This window comes from Hyaena hyaena, unplaced genomic scaffold (assembly GCF_003009895.1).
Source record: "Hyaena hyaena isolate Hyena2069 unplaced genomic scaffold, ASM300989v1 scaffold_364, whole genome shotgun sequence".
NCBI lineage: Eukaryota > Metazoa > Chordata > Mammalia > Carnivora > Hyaenidae > Hyaena > Hyaena hyaena.
In genome coordinates this window covers 839,333-864,090 of record NW_024080996.1, presented here as the reverse complement: position 1 = coordinate 864,090, position 24,758 = coordinate 839,333, and the positions used below count along the sequence as shown (strand labels likewise).

The 24,758-nt window shown below is 54.5% G+C and overlaps 3 protein-coding genes and 1 long non-coding RNA gene across 4 annotated transcripts; 1 reads left to right on the top strand and 3 right to left on the bottom strand.

The window, feature by feature from the left end:
• The first annotated feature begins 1,551 nt into the window (after positions 1–1,551).
• On the top strand, positions 1,552–7,904 carry NRGN (neurogranin). The gene is made up of 4 exons (XM_039250154.1): positions 1,552–1,748; positions 6,210–6,436; positions 6,674–6,691; positions 7,087–7,904. The coding sequence occupies exons 1-2, from the start codon at positions 1,734–1,736 to the stop codon at positions 6,429–6,431; spliced, it is 237 nt and encodes a 78-aa protein (XP_039106085.1). The 5' UTR covers positions 1,552–1,733; the 3' UTR covers positions 6,432–6,436; positions 6,674–6,691; positions 7,087–7,904.
• LOC120243924 lies at positions 5,461–7,142 on the bottom strand. Its single transcript, XR_005531435.1, has 3 exons — positions 7,050–7,142; positions 6,627–6,724; positions 5,461–5,547 (listed from the first exon to the last, which is right to left on the bottom strand). It is a non-coding gene; the product is annotated as an uncharacterized LOC120243924 (long non-coding RNA).
• Positions 7,905–8,154: 250 nt separating the features above from the next.
• On the bottom strand, positions 8,155–14,094 carry VSIG2 (V-set and immunoglobulin domain containing 2). Its single transcript, XM_039250156.1, has 7 exons — positions 13,109–14,094; positions 12,383–12,546; positions 11,348–11,555; positions 10,377–10,535; positions 9,356–9,475; positions 9,095–9,239; positions 8,155–8,343 (listed from the first exon to the last, which is right to left on the bottom strand). Exons 1-7 carry the CDS (start codon positions 13,164–13,166, stop codon positions 8,211–8,213), a joined length of 987 nt encoding a protein of 328 aa, XP_039106087.1. The 5' UTR covers positions 13,167–14,094; the 3' UTR covers positions 8,155–8,210.
• A 77-nt stretch (positions 14,095–14,171) lies between these two features.
• Positions 14,172–22,714, bottom strand: ESAM (endothelial cell adhesion molecule). Its single transcript, XM_039250153.1, has 7 exons — positions 22,485–22,714; positions 19,230–19,423; positions 18,070–18,271; positions 17,714–17,869; positions 15,665–15,787; positions 15,273–15,399; positions 14,172–15,018 (listed from the first exon to the last, which is right to left on the bottom strand). Exons 1-7 carry the CDS (start codon positions 22,552–22,554, stop codon positions 14,703–14,705), a joined length of 1,188 nt encoding a protein of 395 aa, XP_039106084.1. The 5' UTR covers positions 22,555–22,714; the 3' UTR covers positions 14,172–14,702.
• Between the last annotated feature and the right edge of the window lie 2,044 nt (positions 22,715–24,758).

Below are 24,758 nucleotides of genomic sequence, written 5' to 3'. Positions count from 1 at the left end.
ACAGATTTTCAGTTATGAGGGTGGGTGGGTCCCAAACACGCCTGGAGAGACACCCCAATGCCCCAAGCCCTGGAATCCCGGCCAGCTTCCAGCTTGGTTTGGGAGCCCAAGCCTGTTCTCGTCATGAGTGACCACCAGAATTTCCCTCCCTCTCATCTTCCTTTTGGCAAGCAACGCCTGGAGCCCAAACACTCAGGTGGGAAGAAAAGCGTGCAACAGCTATACGATGACCAGCCAGTGGCTGTGGCTTCACTGCAGTGCTATTTCAGGGTCCCCTGTCCCAAACAGAGCCATAGGGTATTTTCCCCTCCTTGCCTGCTTCAGTTAGTGGGCCTGAGCAACAGCCATCCCAGCCATCCTTTCTTTCCTTCCCTCTTCTGGGAATTTAGTTGAATAAGACTTTCTTCCTACTTTCCTCAGAGATGGCCCACTCTGTCCACTTAACAAGCCGCACCACCAGCTCCAGTGTGTCGTGACTGGCTAGGGGACCCTGGCCACCATAGTGGAGTCAGCTGCTGCTCCACAGTGCTCCTCCCATATCTCCTTCCTCCAGCCTCTCACAAAAGCCCGCATCCTTCCTCCACCATCGACCCCAAAAGATGATGATTTTTTTTATATTTCCCAATAAGACTTTAGGGTATTTTTCTTCATCCCAGGGGCAAGGCGAGAGTGGCGTTCTGGTTTTACTCTGAAGCAATGGACCACGAGGTTAGGGAGATTCTGGTATGGGAAAGGAAATGTGTTTCTCCAAAGCAAGTATCTATGCATAAATACATACATTAGATAGATGATGGATGATAGATAGATAGATAGATAGATAGATAGTAGAAAGATCAATAGATAGAGATGTAATGCAACATCTCAGGTAGGGTGACTACTCCTATGTATAAGCACATGTACACGTCTGCATTAATCTGCACAGTGTGTGTGTGTACAAGGTCTGTATAATTATTTTTGCAGGTTGTATCTACAGAGTCTGTTGAAGTGCACATTTTAGTGAACCTGGGCAGTATCATATATGCACATCCGGGCCTTGTGAGCTTTTGTGTTTATGTGTGCTCACCCCCGGGTTAAGTATCAAAAGCTTTCTTGGTTTCCTAGCAGAGTGATGATGGGACCTTTTAAACGCACATCTTAGGGGGCTTTTCTATGAGGACTGGCGGGGGTGAGGGGAGGAGGAGTTAGAGGGAGCCATATTTGGGACTCTAGCTAAGTTGTGCAAGTGTGGGGAGGTGGGTGAGAGGTGCGTGGTTTTCTACATATGGGTGGGAGGGGTGTTGTGCCCAGATGTGAGTGTATTTGTGCCCGGGTAGTCGGGGGCCTCCTTCTGCCCGCGGAGGCATACATCTGCCTGGCAGTCTGCCGCCTCAGCAAACAAGGAGGTTGAGTTTGAGAAGCTGGGGTGTGTAGGAGGAATGGATGGAAGTGTGTAGGCGGAGGGGTTGGGGCTGGAGGGGGAGGGAGGCGGAGGGAGCAGAGAGGGGGCGTGGTCCTCGCTGTAATATCCCCGCCCGCCCTGCCGAAGGCTTCTCCTGATTGGCTTCTCCACCGAAGGGCTCAGGTTACATTCGCGAGCCGAGCGGAGCGCGGGAGAGAGGACCCGAGAGCAGAGCGGCTGGTTCGACGCTGGTCACCCGGCGCCCCAAGCCCCCAGAGTCCCCACCCAGCACCACCCAGACCCCACCCCTGCCCTGCGCCAGCCTGTGCCCCAGCCAAGGACCCCCAACACCAGCATGGACTGCTGCACCGTAAGTTAGAGGGCCGGGGGGACTGGCACTCACCTTGATCTGGGGCAAGGGACTCCCAAGAACACCCCCCCCAACCGAGGGAGAGTAAGGGATGGAAGTGCATTTGAGGGTGCAGAAGACCCAAGAGCAATAAGGGGTGCTTGCTGAGACGTGGGTGGTGGGTGGTGGAAGGCACCCGCCTGACTTGGAAGCCCTAGGAAAAATGCTCCTCAACTCGCGGGGGCGTCTGGGCGCCCAGCGGCCAGGCAGCCTAGGTTGGACTGGGAACCCGGCAGGGATCTGCAGCAGGGAAGCTGCAGGTTAGACAAGAAGAGGAACTTCCCCCAGAGAGACGCTGTAAACTGTAGCGGACTCCTTTCGGTCTCCTTTCCGCCTGGCTTTTGCCCTCACCGCATTCCCCATCCCACTGCCAGCGCCGTGGGTGGGCAGACAGGATGATCTCCATGACCCTCGTGCACCGCACAGAGCAGGGTGGGACAGTCGGCTCATATCGGTTAGCTCAGTAATGATGATGGGCAGCAGAGCGCCTAGTCAGTGTGGTTCTGGGGAGGGGTTGGCCCGTCCCCCAACGCCTCCTAGCCCTGGAAAGGGCTGGGTGAAGTGACCGCGAGAGAGCCCTGCTGGCGAGGGAAGGAAGTGTCTGCAATTTGTCAGCGCCCACGGAGACCTGGATGCGGCAAGTGCCTAATGCCAAAGTAGGTTGCTCTTAAGGTGACTTGGGTATGAAGGTGCCTGGCACAGGACCTGGCTTCCTGCACACTAGAGGAATACAGTGATCATATATATATATATGTATATATATGTATATATGTATATACATATATATGAATATATATAATGTGTTTATTTATTTTTAATTATTTATTTTTAGCCCCTACCTATGGAGAAAAACTACTCCAAAGTCCTTGCGTTTTCTGTCATTCAGTCAACCCAGCTAATGATGCAAGAGGTTATGATTTTGCCTGCCCCCCCCCCTACGACTTACAAAAGAAAAAAAAAGGGAGGTTTGGAAGGAAAGAATAGCCCAATTTATAAGAGGTGAGACTTCCCTGTGTCTGGGTACCAAGAGGCAGAAAGAACTTAGGGACGAGTCGCTGTGATAGTTATTATGATTTAGTAATATCAATAATATTTGTCAATTTGTGAATGCTTACCGTGTACTTGGCCTTATATTAATCATCACAACAACCCTGGAAGGCCCTGTCCCAGATGGGCATAGCTAAAGGACTAAGCAGGAGGCAGCACCTCTGTCAGACTGTGCAGAGGGCAAGAAAAGGGAGAAGAGGTGACAGGAGCAGAGGGTGGGACAGGGCTGGGACTCAGCATCTTCCCACCTCATCTTCATTCTGTGGAGGTGGACTGGAGCTGAAAGGGAGCTGGGACATGGAGAGAACAGAGTGCATCTGGGGTCTAGAGGCAGGGCCCTCTTTTTTTTTTTTAAGTAAGCTTACGCCCAAGTGGGGCTTGAACTCACAACCTCCTCAAAATCAAGAGTCACACACTCTACCAACCGAGCCAGCCAGGCACCCCAAGGCATGACCCTCTTCATCTTTCATTCTGGGGCTCTCCTTGCTGACCGTCTGACCTGGGGTTTGGGAAACACTTAGTCCTGCCTTATTTCCTTCTTACTCCTTGGTAGGGAGGCTCAGATAGAAATGAGGAGAAAACCTGACTCTTTTTTAAGAGGCAGAGCTATGGATTCAAATGCACCAGTTGCTGATTTACATAGTCACATATATGTGACTTTCCTACATTCATGTAATATGAAAAGGCAAAGACATTTGTTTGGCTCCCACTCCTTTCTTCTGCTTAGTCTAGTTGAACTTAGAGGTCTAGCTGAACTCACAGAAATAATTACCTGTCCTGAGGCAGTTGTTAACAGCCAGGCTTCTGAATCCCATCACAATGTGGTAGCTCTTCTGGCCTCTGGTAACTTACAAAATGTCTCTGGGGCTGTTATTGACCTCTGAAATGGTGATTAAGTGAGGTGATGTGTGCAGAGCACTTAGCACAGGGCCTGGCATATAATAAGCATTAGGCAGGGATAATTCTTAAAGCTTTTAGGATTTGGGACCTAAAGAAGAATTTATGCATCTAGACTAAATTCCGGTTGTGGCTGAAGAAACTGAGACCCTCAGGGGTGAAGGGATATACGCACTTAGGGCCAGAAGCTTCTGTTTTAGCCACTACTCCACTTTTCACCTCCAGGTCTATGGACCCCTCAGGCACACACCATCAAATCTTGGCTTTAGAAGGCACCAGCCCCGGAACCAAGACCCTTCCCGGATTCCTTTTACTCTCTCTAGTAGCTCTGCCCTGAGAATTCAGCTGGAGGGAGAGGAAGCTGATTGGGGGAGGAGCAGTGTGGTGGGTGTCTTTTCCTCTTGTTCCAGGTTTCCATATTCTGTAACCAGCTGGGGTGGGGAGAGACAGCAGGTTGGCCTTAGCATGATTGGGGGAAGGTACCTCTTCCTCCACAGCTGCTGGCCAAGGATAGGTGGCTCAGGAATGGGTTCGTGTTGCTGTTGTTGTCGTTTTAGCCACTGTCCTCTATTGAGGAGAAGCTTCACTGTTCCCTAACGATACCCCAAGAGAGGCCTGAGCTCTAAGAATCAAGGAACCCAGAAGAGTTGTTTCTGATGACAGGTGGAGACTAAGATGGCAGAGAGAGCGCACTAGACCTGCAGAAGACAAAAAGAGTGTCAGTCATCTCCGCAACTGCACTGGCTCCTTGATAACTCCTTTTAACTGCATTTAAATCAATCATGGGCATCTTGAGCACAAATTGCAAAACTCTGAAACCCAGGAAATGAAAACAGCATTGTGAAGCATGATAAGCGGAAGCCATTTTTAAACAGTACAAGTCCGTAGGGGAGGGGGGAAAAACAAAAAATGGACAATTCCTAGAAGCCAGAGGGTCCGATCAAAAGCCCTTTTAACTCTGTAGTAACCATCTGCATCCCAACCCACATTAATGCTGTAATATTAAACAACAAAGGGGCACAGGGATGGAGGCCCTCTCCATGCCAGAGCCTTACATCTAAAATCAACACCATCAATTCCCTGACTCTCTCTGCTGTCAGCTAGGGCAGGTTATGGGAGACAGAACCCTGCGGCATAAGGGTTCTGTGATGTGATCATTATAGGCCAAACCATATGAAATTGTTTTTAGATGACCACTTTTGGCCTACAAAACAACGATTTCACATCAACTTATTAATTAAAAGGTACTATTTGCTGAGTGACTAAATTGTGCCAGAAACTTTGTATCATGGGGTTTACTCTTCCTCACAACCCATAGAGGTAGAGATTATATCCTGATTTCAGATGAAGGAGCTGATATGAGACATTAGAAAACTTGCCCCAAACCACGCAGGTAGTAAGTGCATAGAGCTCGGTTCATTTTCTTGACTGCCTTTGCTTATCCTGCAGAATAGGGTTTAAAAATACACTCTGGACTCTGACATACAAGGGTCTAAATCTTAGATACATTAGTAACCATCTGTATCACCTCATGTAAGGTTTATAAACACTTAAATCATCACTTTTAGTCGGGATAAACTAGGATACCAATTAAAGGTGCGTCATAGCTTTGCCAGGAGTAAATAAAATAATGTCTGTAAAACACTGTTACTGTGCCTGGAACAAGGGGAGTGCTTAATGGGTAGCCATTGCCATAATCCCTTTCTTCTGGAGCACACAAGGCAAAGGGCTTCTTGCTCCTCCTCATCTCCCCTTTGTCGTTTTTTGTGAAGCCTTCTGAGCTTCCAGACTCCTCTCTTCTGTGTTTGAGTACCTCCTGGGGAACATTAGAAAAGGAAGAGTCCATGGCAAAGCAGTCTCTGGGCCTCCAGCCCTAGGGAGAAGGAGGCTGACACCATGGGCTAGCCCCACTCTCACCCGAATTCCAACATCGAGCCCTGGTGTGGTTTTACTCAGGGGAGGGACTGGCCTGACTCTTCTACACCCTGGTCCCAGGGAATCCTGGACTTCTGCAAGGAGCCTTTCTGAGCTGGAGGCACCCACTGAGGACAGGGGGAGGGACAGTCACGTCCACGAGTCCCCTCCGTTGTTTATTTTGCTCCTCCCAGCCCACCAGCCATCAGTTCTGCAGCTCTCCAGCCCTGCTGATGGTGAAGAACCCTGCGCGCACTCAGGGCTATCTGGCTGTCTTGCACCCCATCCCACCATGCCCGCCTCTTTCCGGAGCTGGGAACACACCCGTGGCCACCTGGCCCCGACCCTTCCTTTTTGCATGTCGCTCCCCAGGAGGGACACACACACACACACACACACACACCAGTACTCGGCCTTTACTCAGCCCTTCGCGCCCGCAGCTCCCCTCTGCGCTTCCCACTCCCGCGTCTGTCTGGACTCAGCCCCGCAAGGCTCTACTCCTACCCCATCCTCGCGGGGTCTCGGCCCAGTCACCCCACAAGTACCCCCCTGCCTCGCCCCCAGGAGAGCGCGTGCTCCAAGCCGGACGACGACATTCTGGACATCCCGCTGGACGATCCCGGCGCCAACGCGGCCGCTGCCAAAATCCAGGCGAGTTTCCGGGGCCACATGGCGAGGAAGAAGATAAAGAGCGGAGAGCGCGGCCGGAAGGGCCCGGGCCACGGGGGAACGGGCGGAGCTGGGGGCGCCCGGGGAGGCGCGGGCGGCGGCCCCAGCGGAGACTAGACCAGGTGAGGCGGGCGGGGGGCGGCGGGCACCTGCGGTGAGCGGCCCCGCCCTCCCCTCCGAAGGGGCGCAGACTAAGGGCGGGCTGCGGGTGGAGAGGCGGTGGAGGGGGAGCGAAGATGGGGGGCTAACCCCCGAGACGGGAGGTGGGTGGCTGGGAGGAGGCTGAGGGTGCTGCGTGTTCCGAGAGCTCACCTGTCTCTCTCTTTCCTCCCTCCCTTCTGCCCCGCCCTGGACCGAAGAACTGAGCATTTTCAAAGGTAATGAATACACCTCCGAAGCGGGTGGGAGGCCTGAGTGGGAGAAAAGGACCAAATCGTCCACCCTTCCCTCTGCCCGCCCTCACCCCCTCCCAGCCTGAGGGCTTCCTGACACATCTGGACGCCTGAGGCTGCGACAGGGACACACCTGGAACAACACAGATACGCAGCCACCCCTATTTGGCTGCACAAACCCGGCCTGAGGCTATAAACACACTGCGGCGCACACACGCACTGGCCGCGGGCTTATTTCAGCTCAGTGACTCGGGTTGGGGGTTCTGGGTGACTGGGGTCCCCTGGCCGTCCCAGCCCTGTTGTCCTGGTTCGGGAAGGGAGAAGGAAGAAGGAGAGGAAGTACCGGGGAGGGCAAGTGCTCAGACCTTCTCTGTCCTCAGTTGCCAGGAGAGACGGATGGCGCGTCCCCTTCGCAGTGATGAGACTTCCCTGCCGTGTTTGTGATCCTCTCCTTCCCACCAACCTGCCAGCTTCAGGAGCTCTCCCTGCGTCCCCAGAGACTCCCACTCCCAGGCAGGCTCCATCGAGGAGTCGCTAAGTCTGTGCCCTTTTAGTTAGTCCTCCAGTCTAGAATGGTCCCCATTCGCCCTTCCTTCCCGCCCTAGCCCCAAGCCCCGCGCTCCCACATCTTCCTTCTTCTGCTTCTCGCCCACCTCTGCCCGCGCCCCGCATGCAGCTCTGCCTCCGCAGCCTCCGCGCACTTCCCTGCGCGCACTGCGGAGGGCGCCCTAAGCGTCGCCCAAGTGTACTCACTTAAAAAAAAAAAGTCCTTTCGTCCTGTGCGCAGCTTAAGGGGGCGCTCTGCGTCTCTGTGCTGTTCGCGCCCCAGCCTAGCCCCAGAATTTTGGCTCTGGGGCGAGGAGAGAGGGAAAGAGGGTTTCCACGGTGTAGGACGCCTCTTGCTCTGGTCGTAAGGGAATTACCTACTTCGCACCCTGTAACCCCACGCCTGCCTGTAATCTGCTTCCCCTTCCCTCAGCGCACCCCGAGAGCCGCCTCTCCAGCTCTCACCTTGTTTATGCAAACGCCGAGCGCCTGGGAGGCTCGGTAGGAGGAGTCTGCCGCGGCCCCGCCCCCGCCCCTGCCAGCCCTGCCCCCGCCGGGCTCCTGGGGTTGTGGCCCGAAGGATTTTTATCTCCGTGTGTGCATGTGACCGTGCTGGGTTGGAATGTGACCAATAAAGAGGAATGTACAAGTATTCAGAGGGTGCCAGAGGGGAGGGAGTTTGGGTGCACAAGGCCACCACCTGAAGCTTGGGCAAATTTCACTTGATCAAACCAAAAAGTGGAGGTGAGAAGGGGAAGAGAGGGAAGAGGGCCTATGTTAAAACTTACTCTCTCCGAGCCGAACTTCCCACCTACCGCATCACCTGTAGGGCTCCCAGCCCATTCCTTCTCTTACTGGTAAAACTGCAATTTGGTGTGCCGGCAGAAAGAAGAGGCAGGCGATATGGTACCCAAAGGCTTTAATTCTTGATATTACCCCTCAAGGATAGGGGGAGAAATCAGACAACCATAGGGAGCTTGGACTTGGTGGTCGTCACACTGCTGGCAGAGGGGGGTCTCTCCAGGAGCCCTTTGCTAGAATCGGGTCTCATAGAAGTTTGCTCAGAAATCCCAGGAGCAATGGCATCCTCCCTGGTAGGTATAAGCACATTTTTAGTGAAGGCTGGAGGCATCCCTCAGAGATCTGCGGCACCCCCCCACATCCTCAAATCTGAGGACTTTACATTTTTACTGTGCATGAGAATCATGAGTGGGATTTCTGCTGAAATGAAGATTTCAGGCCCATCACCCCCCCACCCTCCCCACACACACACCAAATTCTGCTTCAGGAGGGATAGGAAGCAGTCTGAATCTGAATGTTTAACAAGCTCCTGGTATGTTTTGTCCAGGTAATCTGAGGACCACACTTTGAGAAATATCACTCTGATCCTTATTCTGGACCCAAAGCTATTTCTGGATCCAGATAAAGCAGTTGACAGGCAGCTTTTGCCACTCTTTTCCTTACTACCCCACACAGGAGAACTGAGTTCAGCTGAGGGCTCAGGGCAAATCCAATTGGCATCCACATCCTGTAGATGTACATGAAAAGGCCTTAAAAACTCTGATTTTATAGGTGTATGAATGCCACCATTCACCGTTCTCATTCATTCTATGAAGTATGAGGAGGGTAAGGGAAGCCGTGAGCCAAGTCCCCCACCCTGCACACTGCTCACAACACAAATGCACTTGCTGCTCTACCCCCCCACACCAAATCCCAGAGCTGAACAGCACTCCTTACTCCCAAACACCCCTAAAGATGTCAGAGTTTGAGGGCTGAAGTCACCCACTCCTAATCCAAGCCCTTTTCTCCCTTTCCGTACCCTCCCCCAGCCCTCTGGCTCACCGAATGTCACTGCCCCCATATGTCTCCTTGGGCCTCTTCCTCCTGTCTTTCTGGAACCTTATCAGGCAGAACGCAGCAACTGACAGCAACAGCACGCCCAGGAGCACCCCAATCAGAGCCCCAGCCACTCGGCCTTTGGATGGGTCTACAGAGACACAGGAAGCTAAGAGCAGCAGACCTTCCTTGGCCCCTCCCCGGATAGTTCCATGCAGCCTCTCCAACCCAGGCCTGCCAGCTGGGCCTCTGCCCAGTGTCCCCTACCAGTCACAGAGAGGGTCAGCTCACAGGATGCACTGCCCATCTGGTTGGTGGCCACACAGCGGTAGGTGCCCGAATAGGTCAGGGAGAGATTGGTGAGAATGAGCTGGCCAGACACCTCATCTAGAGGGTAAGGAGGAAGCATTCCATCATTCATTCAACTCATGGTGAGCACCTACTATGATGCAAGCATATTTCACTACATCCTTACAACAATCCTGTCAAGAAGGGACTAACCTCATTTATTAAAAGTGGGGAAACTGGCTCAGAGAAGTAAAGTAATTGTCTAAGGTGACCCAGAGCGAAAGTGCCAAAGCCACTGCCACTTCTGTATTCTTTCCACCCCCCACAGCTGCCTTTTCTGGGGAGCGGGAGACAGCAAGGAATTGGAGAGGGATGCTTCCTAGCTGATATCAGGTTCCTGGTTAGAGGGGGAAATCTTGATTGTTAGAAACTATAGCCTCTGGGGTGACTCAGCTCACCCGAATGTCTTCCTAAGCTTCTTACCTTTCCCTTTAGAAGTCAGAGTATACACCAGATGATCTGGAAGGGTCTCTGGATTGATAAAGGGGTTTGCTGGGGCTGGGGCAAGGGACAGGATGCTGGAGCAAGCATGAGGAGGCGGAGAAGCCAAGGCTCTTACCCAATTATATGGTTCCTCCAAAGAAACTGACTGTGATTCAAGCCAGTCCATGCTACTCTACCTCAGTTTGCTCTCTAGGAAGTTTGGAAATGATTCACGACCCTTAAGAAATCCCCAAAAGTGGGGATCATAGAGTGCCCTCTGCCTTCCATTCATATCTTCCAAGATATTGGGAATATGTTTAACATAAGAAATGCTCCCAGGACCACAGAGCCACAGACTGCAGGAAGACAGAGAGGAGGGAACAATTGGGGACATCAAGAAAGAGGCAGGGAAAGGTATAGCAGTTTGTTTCATAACCACGGTGTGGGTATATTCAGGCCAGAGACCAGATTTGCCTGGGTATTGCGTCCCCTCTTTCTGGATGTCCTGGGCCCTTACCTTGCACCATGCTGCCAGGAGACGGCGTAGGGGAAGATCCAAGGCGGACCCAGTTGTACACTGGCCTGGGGGCTCCCTGGGAAGAACTGCATTTCAGTGCAGCAGAGCCCCCCACCGAGGTCTGACCACTCTTACTGCACAAGGGGCTACTGGGGGGCACTGCAAAAATCACAGAAAGTACCTTAGCAATCCGTTAGCCTCACTCCCGTGAAATGCCAAAATTCCTGCTCCCACACTCCTACCAAATAGTAGTCCACTTCAGTTCACATTCCACTGCATCCCCAGGAAATGATTTCCACTGTTGGAAATTCCGATTGTTAGAAAATTCTTCCTCATGTTGAGCCAAAATTTGTGTTACTCTAACATCCACCCATTTAGTCCCAATTTCTGCCCTCTAGGTCCACAAAGAGAAATGAGACATCTCTCCTCCAAAGGACAACTCTTCAGATATTTGAATGCCGTTGTTATACACCTTCTAAACCTTCACTTTTCCGTCTAGGGGTCCCCAGCCTCCTTAAAAGTTTCTGTTTGCTCATCCAGGAGCTGGAAACTCTGAGCCCAAAGTTGCTGCTTTGTGATAGGGCCCTTGTTCCTTTAAAGGCCGCTCTCCTTCTCTGCCACTGACCTAAGGACAGACAGAACCTGGGCTACAAGTGACACATTCCCTCAAAGAGTTGTTGGGGCCATGACTCAGATCCCTATGTATGGGAAGGGCTTTCTCTCTCATGAACCTTTTTTTATCTAGGGACTGAGGGAGGAGTCATTCTTCATGGAGGGTGGGGCAGGAATATGACCATCTAGATTAGAAGACTTTGGAAGGAGGCATTTTCCGGGGTCCCCAATGCAATTGTGTGCTTGGGCTGGAAATCAGGATATGGGGAGGTGAGGGGGGGAGGAGGGAGAAAATTTAGCAGGGCCAGTGCAATCTTTCATGGTACATGGGTGGCTGGTGGGTCCCCAGCCGGCCTTACCCAGCACAGTAAGGTTGATTAGCCCCAACCCATTTGTGTAGAAATCTGGCGGGTTATTAACTTGGCAGAGGTAGGTTCCAGTATCCGAGGGGTGGACATCAGTCAGTTTCAGGGTGGCTACCCCTCCTGTGGGGGGGTTTTGAAGCAGGCTGGCCCTCTTTGCCTGAGAACCAGTTGGATACAGATAGCCATTGGTGAAGTACAGGATCTGAGGAGGAACAAAAGATGCACATCTGTGCCTTTTTCTGCCTGGTGTCAACGCTACAGTCCTTTCTCCAAAGCAAGCCCTCCTTTAGGGGTGCCTGGGTGGCTCAGTCAGCTGAGTTTCTGATTCTCCATCTCAGCTCAGGTCATGATCTTGAGGTTGGTGGGATTGAGCCCTGCGCCCAGCTCTGTGCTGACAGCCTGGAGCCCGCTTGGGATTCTTTCTCCTCCTCTCTCTACCCCTCCCTACCATCAAAATAAATAAATAAACTTAACAACAACAAAAAAAGAGGCCCCTCCTTTATACCAGACAGGGAAGCAGATGCTCTGGAGACCAGAACCAGCAAGGTATTTAGCTGTCCCCAAATACGTCCCTTCCCAGGAGCTGCTTGAGCTAGACTTATTGCTTTCAGCTAAGCATGGCTCTTGATGGGGGTGAGAGAGTTGGGGGAATTAATGCAAATATTCCTAGAAGGGGCATCATTTGATACTACTAACAATCACCAGAGGTTAGCCTTGATGGGTGTATTAACAGAAGCGGACTGCACGAGAACAGGGGAATTGCATGTCGTCGGAGCTAGGAGACAGAAGGCTGGGATACACAGAGCCATATATGGGATAACAGGGTCGTGCAGGCTGTGGCCCTAAGAAGTTCTAGAAAGAGTCCACTCATGTTTTCATCGGAGCATACTGATCCCGGAACACACCCTCTCTAACCACACACCCCCCATCTTGGGTGGGCCCTCTGTGCCGGCCCCTCCCAGCCAGCCCCACCAAGAGGCCAGAGCGCCCCCGCTCAGCTCCGCTGGGGCGCAATTGCTTTCAACTCACCGGATGGGACGAAGAGAGGGGCTTCCCCGGCGGCACAAAGCTCCACTCCAGGGCGAAGCTGTCTCCCACCGACGTGCTGTAGCTGCAGGGCAGCTCGGCGGTCTTGCCCACGGGGGTGCTCAGGGGCTCGGCCGGCACCTTGACCTCCACGGCTGTCCCGGGGTCTGGGGGACGCAGAGGGAGGCGGGCGGAGGGAGGGGAGCGCTCGTACGGCGCCAGGTCCGCGGCTGGGGTGGGGCCGAGGCCCGGCCGCAAATCCCCGAGGTCTGAGGGTCTGGCCCAGCCCTCGACTCCCAAGGCCAAGGCTGGGGGCTTCCTCCCTTCTGCAGAGCTCACCTACCTCCCCTCAACCCATCCCTTCTCGAAACCTGAGGTTTCCGGGAGGGAGGAGCACACACCTCAGCCGGTTTTTTGTGGGTAAAAGGACCGAGACTGGGCCAGGTATGCGGGTGTGTTTGTTAGGGAAAGAAAAACAATGGTCGGGTGGTGGTTAAGCCCTCCCAGGAGGCCCAACTTGCCTGCAGGCTAGCGCGCCTGTGTCCCTCGCCCACCCGGCCTTGGGAGCCCTCTCCTGGCCTCGCCTCTGCGGCGCCAAGACCCCCCAGCCAGCCCCGCGGAACTGAGAAGTCCCCAGGAGCCTGGAGGCCAGGCCTCGGGAGGTGGGGGTGGGGGGACAGCTCCGACCGCGGGCCCTCCCGGCCGCCTCCTCACCCAGGCAAGCCTCACCCAGGCAAGCGAAGCCCAGCAGGGCCCCACATAGGAACAGCCCAGAAAGCCGGGCCATGGCCGAGTCCTGCAGTCCAGCCGTCTATGGGTCGGTCTGGGCGTCTGGGTCTTGGGGGAGGAAAGGCTGCACCCACAGGGCAGCCTACTCGCGCTGGGCAGGAGCGAGACTGGCTATCTCAGAGCAAACAAGGGGAGAGGCCGGTGCCCTCAGGTAAGGAAATGCTCCTCCCTCGTCCGGGCCCAATACTGGAATCATTCTAACCCTGCTCCCTTTCTCTGTACTCTACCCCCCAACTTCTGAAACTGTCAGGCTCTGGGACAAGGGCTGGGCTTGGGTGGGCACCCCAAGGGGAAGGGATCGGACCTGGAGCTCTCTGTAAGCAAAGCGTGTCCCTGGAAGAAGAGGGGGGCATTCTGATAATCTGAGTTGGCAAAGGACATCACCACTTTGGGGCTTCACCCCAAGCATGAGCCCCGGGGTGAACAGAAGACCCTTTCTGACCCCTTCAGAGACTCTTATTCCTTCGAAGCCCTTCTTTTTTCTGAGATCCCTTCTTTGGCACCTGCGTCACCACTTGCAGAGAGGTAGGAGTCTCCTTGGAAAACCAGAGCCACCTCCCCACTGCCAGAGGGGGGCAAAGAAACTGAGTCTTGGAGGAGATCCCACTCTTGATAGGAAAGGGTGTGGCACAATTGGGGCACCTGCTTCTGCACCATGTCTCCAGCTTTCCCCCGCCCTACAAGGGCGTCACTGTCTGATCAGCAAGAGGATGTGTTTGCTAAGGACTCCGTGGTCTGGGAGAGGGAGGCACAAGTCAGGTGGCTCTTCCCCAGCCCTTAAGAGGAAGCAGGAGATTAAGAGCACCCACACCCCAAGCCGCGAGAACTCAAGCCCTAGGAGACAGGGCACGAAATTTCATCCCCTTACTGATCCTCAGGCTTCTGGGGCCTTCCCCATGCCACCTGATAGCAAATGACCCTTTTAAAGACCCTCTAGAAGAATTGATGTGGGCAGCTACGTGGAGAAGCGTTCCTGGGTTTGCAAAGGCAATTTGACTCTCGCTTTCTATACAAACACAGTGCATCTTTATTAAAAGTGGCAAAAATAAAAACAAAAACAGACATTTCAAGTTAGTTTAAAAAATACCTCCCCTATCCCCTGCCCCAACAAAACCCAGCCAAGCCAGCAGGACAGGTTATCTGAATGCAGGGAGCTGGCTCGGGAGGAAAGGGTGATATTAGATGGGGGGAGTACAGATCGAAGGGGCCCGGAGGACTCCCTGACTGGCAGTCCCCACCAGGGCCCCAGCAGGCAGGTAGCCAGCCCCAGCAGCATTCACTAGTGCCCCGGGAGGACTGGGCAAGGGGGGGGATGCTCTTCCTAATGTGAGGTCCACTTCCCCTTCTTCTACCTCCTGCAAGTTTGGGTCTTAACTGAGACTCAGTTTTCCCATAGTAAAGAAAGGTGGAGGCAGAGGACTGGAGGTCCGACACCCAGGCCCCTGTGCTAGGGGATGGCCACTAGAGGGAGGAGAAAGGGGGAGGAGAGAGGGAGGAGAGAAACCAGATGGCTTAGCTAACAAGCACTGGGCCATCACACCAGAGACCCAGCCTGACTCTGGGCGGGCACGATTACGGGGACAGCACCCATGCGGTTCAGAGCAGAGGAAGAGACCCCACCAGGGCTGGGAGATGTTGGCTGAGGGCGGGCCTCATCTGTCCTGGGCAGCCTGGGTGAGGGCAGGACCTGGCTGGAGAGGCTGGGTGTGGGGGTCAGTGCACCAGGCCTGGGAGGACCTTGGGGCTGCCGGAGGGCTCGTGCTGAGGTGACAGACGAAAGGGTCCCGTTCTTGGAGATTGTGTCTGAGCCCTTGGGCCAGGGCAGGGTCCGGGGAGCAACGGCGTCCTCCCTAGTCATCAAAGAAATAATAAGAGCTCAGAAGCTGGAAGTGGGGTGGGGGGGTGGTGTGTGCCGGGGAGAGGGGAGTATTTCCACCTGCTCCATCTTACTCCTCCCTCACATACCAGTTCACTGTACTCTCCCTTAAAATCCCCCCACTGGAATGACGTTTCAGTCACTCCCCACCTTCCCCTTAGATGACAGCTGCCTGCACTCCCATCGGAGGGAAGCTAGGGGAACCCCATTGGGACAGAAGACACTTACTTGATGTCATTGGCCGGCTCCTCTAGGGCCTTGCTCCTGCGATGGTACAGGAGGACCAGCCCAGCCAGCAGTCCTAATCCAACCAGAGTGCCTACAACAGCTCCAGCAACCACCGCAGGCCCCGGCTCTGGGGAAGCCTTGGTGTCAGAGGGAGACCCCCAGCCGTTCCCCACGGCCCTCCAACCCCACTACCCACTGCCACCGTTAACAGCTTTCCTCTTTTTCCATGTTAAGAAGAGGGATGACTGTCAGCAGGAAATGGTCAGCCAGCCAGTGACCAAACATTTGGGCAAACATTTGACCAGAACGAGCTGACAGGCCTCCTCTCCTCTTGCAAGCCCACCCCCACCAGTGTCCAATCTTCTCCTTAACCACACTTACCCCTCACTGACCTGTGATCACTTCCAAGGTCACATTGCACTGGGCACTGCCCACCTCGTTGTGGGCCCTGCAGATATAGACTCCGGACATGGAACTGGAAAGGTTTGTGAGGGTTAAAGACCCCCGGATGTCATCTGTGGACACAATTGGGCCATCAGTCCAGGGACCTTCTTTCCCACTGGAAAAATTCTGCCCCTTCCAGAATGTCCTCTTTGACTCTCTGGGAGACTCATCAGTCTGTTCCCTCGTGGGGGGAAAAGTTGTGACCTCCAGTGTGCTGAGTTCCCTCTGCCCCCAGGCACAGAGCTGGGGCTAGCTCTATGCCCCTCTCCATTTCTACTGCTCAGTGTTCCCAGCTGATAATCTAAAAAGATTTAAGGAGGAATTGATGCCCAGAGAAACCCAAATACCAGTTTTGTTTCTGTTCCAGATTGGCGGTGTGGTGAAAAAGAAAACATTAGGCTAGGAATCAGAAAACCTGAGCTCCCATGTGACTTTAAACAAGTTACTTCCTCTCCCTGGGGCACAATTTCTCCATCTGTAAAATGGGGTAATATGACCTCCTTGATGGCACTGAAAGAATTATATGAAATAATCATTATAACAGTTAAGGTTTATTGGTTGCTTACTCTATGCCAGAGATAAGTCCCTTATGTGTGCGAACTTATGAAAATATCACAACAAACCTATGAGACAAGTCCTGGTTAAAAAAAAAATAATAACTTTGGGGACAGCTGGGTGGCTCAGTTGGTGTGTGTCTGACTCTTGCTTTTGGCTCAGGTCTTGATCCCAGGGTCCTGAGCCTGCTCAGGGTAGAGCCTGCTTAAGATTCTCTCTCTCCCTCTGCCCCTCCTCCTCTTCTATAAAATTTTAAAAAAAGTGACCTAAAAAAATAACTTTTATTATAAAATTGGTCAAATGAAAAGTAGAAAAAGAGGCAAATTGAAAATCCATATACCTACTACTTAGATCAACAATTGCTAACATTTTGCTATACTTATTTCATTTTTCTCTCTTTTTGTGAAATGCTTTTAAAAATTTTTAATTTTTTTTTTTTTTTTTGAGAGACAGAGACAGAGCTTGAGAGGGTTGGGACAGAGAGAGAAGGTGACGGAGAATCCCAAGCAGGCTCCAGGCTCTGAGCTGTCAGCACAGAGTCTGAAGACGTGAGGGTCGAACTCACAAACCATGAGATCATGACCTGAGCTGAAGTAAGATGCTAAACCAACTGAGCCACGCAGGCGCCCCACCAAGTTTTTGTGAGACATTTAAAAATAAGTACTTCAGCATGAATCTCTAAAAAATAAGGACCCTGACCACATAACTACAATACCATTGCCATACCCCATAAATTAATAGTTCTCAAAAAAAATGATCTAATATCTAATAATATCTAATTATCCATATTGAAAATGTCCCAATTGTCCCCAAACATCTTTTGTAGCTAGTGTGTTCAAATCAGAGCTGTGAGATCCCCGTTTTACAAATGAGAAAATGGAGGGGCACCTGGGTGGCTCAGTCGGTTAAGCATCCGACTTCAGCTCAGGTCGTGATCTTATGGCTTATGAATTTGAAACCCGCATTGGGCTCTGTGCTAACAGCTCAGAGCCTGGAGCCTGCTTCAGATTCTGTGTCTCTCTCTGCCCCTTCCCCAGATCACACTCTGTCTCTCTCTATCTCTCAAAAATAAACATTAACATTTTTTTTAAACATAAATTTTTTTTTAAATAAACAAACGAGGACATGGGAGCACAACATCACACAACTAGACAGTGGCAGGGCTGGAATTCAAATGCAGGTCATCTGGCTTCAGACCCTCTTCAGTAACATAAGTACACAGCACGTGTAAGCCCCCCAACACGGTGCAGGCACCTGGTGGGCCGTCTTTTTCCACCGTTCTCCCCACATCCTCCTCTGCCCTTTGCCCCCCCTCCCACCCCGGCCCCCCCACCCCCGTACTGTACTTGGCATTACCTCCCCTTTTAACCCCTGTCCCTCTGGTACCTCTCATCCGTCCCTACCCCAGCCGCCCACTCGTTTGTCTCCAGAAACTCCCTCACCTAAAACTGGTGGAAAGAAAACCTGGGCGGATGGGGGTAGCCGCTCCCACTGGTATTGGGCAGCTGGCTTACTCCTTGGGGACTGGCAGCTCAAGGTCACGTTGGTGCCCTCACGGAGTCCGCCCAGGAGACGGCAGGATGGAGGAGCTGGAGGAACTGGAGTGGGGAGACAGGTTAAAAATTCAAACTCGAGGAACCAATAGACCCTCACTGCCACCCCCCACAACTCTCCGCCTCCCTCTTCTGTCACTCCATTGGCCCCCCTCCAACCTTCACACACAGCCTTTTGGGAGAGAGACCGGCCTGGCCTCCCTGGGGGCTGGGGAGCTATTGCAAAGTGTGTGCTTCTCACTTACCCAGCACACGGAGTTCTAAAGTTTTGCTGCTGTCACTCCTGTTTTTGCTTTGATGGTCCTGCACATTCACAGAGCAGCGGTAGGACCCAGAGTCTGTCTCCCGCAGGCCCTGCAGCCGCAGTGACACATTGTGGGAGGGCATGGAGTAGACCAGGGATAGCCTAGGTTTGCCTGTCGTGGTCCCGCTGATGTAGGCCAGCACCTGGTGTGGGGCACAACGCCTCCCGGTTATTACATGTATGCACTGTGCCCGCAGGCTCAGCTAATCCCCTCCCCCACGCTGGCGGTCTCCAAGTGCTCCTCCCCTGTACTCACCCCCTCTAACCTGTACCTGCTCCCCATCCACCCGTACTCCCTAGCCACCCTCACTGCCCCTGGGTCCTCTCTGTCAGTATAGTGGGTGAGGGATAATGTAAAGAGGGGCTATTTATGAAAGAAACTTAGAATGTGGGGACAGATCCAGGATTTTTTAAATATCTTTTCAAAAATCTTCCTTTTCTTGAAGACGTCCCCCCTTCCCTGTGTGTAAGTTCAGCCCTGCAAAACTTACATCTACCCCTGTAATCTCAATTTCTGTCACACATACCCCCTATTTATCAAATGGCTTCCAGAACGTACTTTCCCTTGGGAGGAGCCCATGCAAATAAGGAGCTCTGAAAATGAAGTTTCATTGGCTTCTGGGTAAATCTCCCTCTAGGGTAAGTCTGAATCAGGAGGTGGAGGGGGTGGGCAGGAAACTGCCCCTTGTCTCTCAAAGGAATGTATAAAGGGGCAGTGGGAAGTGGGACAGATAATCATCTGGGAAGAGAAGTGGCTTGTGACAGTGTCCAAAGCAGAGAGAAGGTGAAAATAGGAAGATGCTCAGCTTTTTAAAGTTGTATGGTACTAGCCCTAACCCTTCCCTCCTCCTCGAACCCCAGTCCTCATTGGTCCTCCCCCCAAAAAAAGCAAACCACCTTTTCACTTTCCTGTGTTTCCTGAGCTGGATTTCTAGGGAAATTTGGAGACAAGCAAATTCTTTGGGGCAGTCTCCAAGCTCAGAACAAAACCTGAGCCTGGGAGGGACCTTACCTTTTCCTGAAACTCCTTCCCTGTGGCCCATTCCCTGGCCACCCCACAGGGTATAGCCAGCCTCTGGCTGAGATGCTTTCCTGCCTCACCTGGTTCATATCCTTCCCTTCTTGTTCCAAGAACCACATCACGGTGAGCAACTCCCACGACTGGGGCTGGACCCAAGGTGCCTTCCCTTGCAGGGTGTACCACATTGGGAGCACTACTTCTGCTCCCTCTACTGCCTTCAGCACGGTCAGGCCAGGGGGCACGTGAAGTTTCAGCTGGGCCAGCGAGGGGGATGCTGGGGAGAAGAGCGAGAGGCATGAGCTCCGAAAGCTTTTCAACCCCATGGGCAGAGAGTGTTGGAAGCCCTCCTGGTTACCGATTAACCCAGGTGCTCCTACTGATCTAGCCCTCCACCCGGCCCACTGACAGCGGTGCTCCCTGGACCCCTGGCTCAATCCCAACCCAGGGGTTTCCCCAGGAAAGCAGAGAGTTGAGAACCCAGAAAGGGGCCCCTTTTTGGGTCCAGGAGATCTGGATGGGTCCTGTGAAGTCTCAGGAAATCTTGGCAGAGTGGAAACACGAGTGAAGGTCCTCTGATAATCAAGTACAAATCTTATGTCTGCGAGCTCTTGGCGTTCAGGAGGTGGACTGGGGCGTCGGTGTCAAGGAGAGGACAATCGAACCTATGCTTGCACGATGGCGTCCAGAAACATTCACGTTTTGCCCTTCAGAGAGGCCATGGAGCTGCCAAATCCTAAGCCCTTGGGGGTGGGGTGGGGTGGGGTGGGGGCGGCTAACCTTGGGCTTGTACCTGGCCAGGCGTTAGGATGCTGGCCACGGTAGTCCTTGGCCTCAGCACTCTGGCGGACAGAGGCCGCACGCAGGCCGGGCTTTCCGTCCTCCAGAAGCCGGGCTGAAGGCCTCTAAGGGCCCCGGCGCAGATCCGGCCAGGATGCGCGCCACCCCCACGGCTTTCCGGCTGCGCGTCTTTACAGAAGCCCCGGCCCTATTCCTTGGCCTTCGCAGCATCCCCCTTATCCATTTCCTGGCGGGTCCCCGCGGGCCGGGCAGGAAACTTGTGCCCGGTGATAAGCCAGAAGACAATGACGGGGGGCGCAGCTAGACCGGAGATTCTAGAGGCGAAAACAATCTCTGCCTCAAGGAGACCGACCCCCCTGGGGACCCGGCCCCGCTCACCCTTCTCCCGAGGCCTGGGACACCAGGCCTGCGGGCGGGGCCGGATCTTCCCTGGCCTTTCTGGAGCACCCTCTCGGGAGGCCACAAACGGTTCCCGTGGGGAACCCCGCCTGGGTCCCGGGAGAGGCACGAGCTTCTTCGCCACAGGCGCCCCTGACCACCTCCCCCACGTCCTGCATTTATTCTATCGCTTTGCAAAAGGTAGGGGTGGTTTAGAGATAGTGATGGACACACTGAGGTGTGGGCACACGCTCCCTGTCCTGCGCCCCAGTCAGAAACCAATGGCTGCAGGGGGCCCGAGGCCTCCCGGCCCTCAGGCCTGGGTGCCCGCTACAGCAGAAGCCCCTTGCGCTCGCAGGGCCCATGGTGCGGTGGGGAGAGGGCAACCGAGTAGTTGGGTCTGCGTGAAGGACGCAGGGGCATCCCAAGAAAGGGACCGTTCTGGCCCACTCCGAGACCAGAGTGAGGGAGCAGGCAAGGGCCTAAGGCGCACAAAATGGGCCCGCTCCCGGGGCTACTATTTTTAGTCTCCCTTTCTCTGAGAAACTCCCCCCGCCGGCTTCTCACGCTCCAAGGGCAGCAGCGCAGAGCCGCGGAGCGAGGAACAGACGGGCCTCCGGGAGAGCCCAGTGCAGCCTAGCCCAGCAGAGCGGGTGCCTGCTCGAAGCACCGCCGGCCCGAGTGCCATTTAACTCTAGAGTGGCCGGGGAGAGGTCAGCAACCTTCTGGAGCGGCCCGGTAGGGACGCTGACCCTGGGCTGGCGGTGTAAAAACTGGGATCCGGAGTAAGGATAGAAAAAGAAGAGGTTACAGGAGAGATGTAGATGGGGCCCAAGCAACGAGCTTGGACTTTTCTCCTTCCCTTGCTTCCCAAATGCCTAGCAAAGGAGATAGGGGAAACACAGAAGGGAAAGGTGCGCTGAGGTTGACCTTGGGAGAAGGGACCCAAGAAGGTAAGGGATCCTGGAGCAGGCCCACCAAGCCTAGTGGTGGAGAAAGATGTTTGGGCTTTGGTGTGGCAGGTGGGCCACTCTTGAGCCCGCTTTGTCTGGGGACCCTAAAACTTCATGCCCCCACACCTTTGCAGGCAACAGACAGAGCTGAAGGGGGCACGGGTGATTTAGGTGTTCCCCATCTTGGTCCCCATCACTGTGACTGAATTTCACTCTACAGCTCTCTGCATCTGGGGACTTCCAATCTGAGAGAAATGAGGAGTTAAAGTTGACCTTCGCCCTATTTGGGATCCTAAAAAAGAGATGGCAAGAAAGCCTTGGAGGAAGTGAAACAAGCATATAACGGGCTTAGTTCCTGCTGGATCCTTTTCTCTCCATTTGTAGGAATGGGCCACCCCCAGCTCCTGGGAGCTCTGGAAGCCTTCAACACTCCTTAGGCACTTGCTCCAAGGAGGCACCCTTCCTCTCTCTTTGAGGAACCTCCTCACTATTTCCTTTGTCCCTTTGCCTCTGGGAACCAATAGGGGTGGTGGACATCATGGGGGGGGTCACAATTCTGCTCCTCTAGGCATTCAGACCCCTCCCCCATTTCCTGTGTCCCAAGTGACCTCACGGTCATGCTTTTGGGGCACCTCCCTTTATTCCCAGGGCAGGAAGCAGGAGGGGACAGAGAGAGGATCTGGGCTGGGGAATTGATGGTGAAGTGCGTTCATTAAGTCTGGGATCCAGGGAGTTCCTGGGGGTTCTTGCACATCAGCTTGTGTGTGGGGTGGGGGAGATGAGGGGGGCTGGAGTTAAGTCCTTAAGCTCTTTAGCCGGTGTCTCATCTAGTAGCTCAGCTCATCCGGCTCTTCTGGGTGGAGGTGGGGAGTGCGCATGAGGAATGTTCCCACACCTCAGTCGCTGTAGAGGTCTACCCAGCCAGACGCCCTGCCCCTCTCCCCTGGTACACACGCCCCACACCCACAGTGGTAGCTGTCGGGGATCCGCAGAAACAGAAGTCAACGCCAGCCAGTGATACCCTCCCTGGGTGTGGAGAGGTGGCTGGGAGTGTAGGGGAGGAGGACGAGAGTCAGAGGCGGGAGTCCCCTTCCATCCAGTTCCTCACCAGTGCCCCAAACCACCTCCCTCGGGGGCTGGATTCATCCCATTTCCCATCTCAAGTCCAACCCCCCCTCGCACCCCCCGGTCCCAGGTGGCACTCACCGAGGGTACTCAGCCCCAGGAAGAAAAACCGAAGCAAGTCGGTCGCAGGCGACCTGCGCAAGAAAACCATGGTCCCCCTCCTGGCCCCGACGGAGTCAGGGGCGCCGGCTCGGGGACACACCAACCGACAGGTGCTGAGGCGGTTCCGCAGCTGGGGCGGACGCGGGAGCCGGGCCACGGACACCAAGGGCGGCTCTAGCCAGAGTCTGTGCGCGCGTGTCGCTCCGGCGGGGTGGGGACCGACGGGGACGGAGGGGCGGGGCGTCCGAAGGGGGCGGAGAGGTCGCGGTCTCCCCGGGCGGGGCGTGCGGGTGACCCGCCGCGGGCGGGGGGTTGGGGGAGGGCTCCAGCGCTCCGACGGCAGGACCTCCAGGCTTCCGCCCCGGCAGAACGCAGGGTGGGGTTGGGTAAGTGTCGGTGCCCCCACAGGCGGCCGGGCCAGGGGAAATGGGAAGGGTCCCGAACTGCCACACGGGGGCCATGCCCTTCCCCCTCCGCCCGCTTGGGTTGGGAAGGAAGACGGGGAGGGGAGGGAGGTCTGGGGATCCTCTGACGTCCAGGAGCCACCTGCACGCCTGACACCGTGGTCGGCCTGGGCTCTGGCTCCGAGTTTGGGGGTACCGCGTCCTTGGCCTAAGCGGGGCGGCCTTCCTGGAGGAGGAAGAGGGGAGCCGCGTTGTCCCGGAGCCACTGCGCTTCCGAAGTGTGTGGGGGGGAGCTGCAGGAAGGGACGTGGTTCTCCGGCCCGCAAGAGAGGCTTTCCTCCGAGCCGTGCAGAGAGGATGTGCGGGCGCCCTGCCTCCGCCCGGCCCCGCAGGGGCCTCCGCGGCTGCTCGGGGCAGGCCCAGGGCCGCGCCCGCGGGTGCGCGCGGGGACCGTCTGCACCCGCGGGAGGCGAAGAGAGGGGCTCGCAGGTCCTCAGAGCCTCCCTAAAACCTAGCCCTCAAGGTCACCGGGTCTTGTGCCTCACACGCAGGGAAAGGACTGGAGCAAGGAAGCCCCAGGAGCTGAGGGGGAAACTGAGGAAACAGGTGCCCGGCTTCCAGCTCACCTCCAGCCACAATGGCTTATAGGCTTTATGCTGACTGGGGAGGAAGGAGCAGCTGTGGGAAGGTAAACTGGACAAAGTCCCCCCCCCCAATTTATCTCCGTATCTTCACGCCCCCCCCCCCCGCATCCGTCATCGGGCCCGCTCTGATCCTTTAATTCCCGGGACTAGATCTCGTTCGCGGCGAATTTAATTTAACCGTTCCTCCCCCCACACTCCCGCCCCTCCGCCGGGTCTGTCCGGCGGCAGCTCCGCGCCCTCTAGCGGCCGCGGCTCCCTTACAGAAGGGGACGCACCTGTTCTCGCTTCGCTGTCCAACAGCCAAAATACAGATGCTTCAAACATCCTGGCACAGCTTAATGGCCGAACAAAGGTCATCCGGGGCAGAGAGCATAACAACGAATCCTTGGCGCTGCCTACTCTGGGTGGCAGTGGACTGGGAAGAAAAGCAGCCAGGACGTCGATTCCATTTACTCCACATACAGTTCTGCACTGTTTTAAACACCGAGTGTGGTTCTTGTGCCTGTGCGGCAGCAGGTCTTTTTGTACACAGTGCCCCGCAGACCTTCTCGATGCTTCTTCCTAGTGTGACTTTGCTGGCTGCTCTTCAAATACCTGCCATGCAGTGGCTTTGAGCAATGCCTATGCAAACACTAGCCTGCTCACGTAACCCCTGGAATCTAATACTTGGCAACTCAGCAGCAGCAAAGGCAACAGAAATAGACAACTGCCAGTCTCAGACCCTTATATACTTATAAGGACCTATAAACTTGTGTGTGTGTGTGTGTGTGTGTGTGTGTGTGTGTGTGTGTACCGGGGACAAGGTGTTGGTTCGGTTTTTCTATTCTATCACACTCAAATTTTCCTTTAGTTTACACTGCAAACCAGGTCCTGTCAACCACCCTCCTTCATTTCCAGAACAGGGTTAAGGTACCCCAAATATGTAACTCCCTCCAACAAAGTGCAAAGTCCGTTGGCTGTATCCCAGGAATGCCAAAGCCTAATTTTGCAGGCTGTGCTCATCCCTGTCAAGTGCTATATTAGAGCCTCAATATACAATCTCCGAAGCTAACTTTTCCTTCGGAATTTAGATCCAAATAACTTGCAACATCAGAAGGAAAGCTGCAACCAAAGATGTGTGGGCAGTGAAAATCTCCATGTGACACACTGCAGTCCCGTGAGGACTCTTCCACAGCCCTTCACCCCAACCAAAACATTTCCCACTT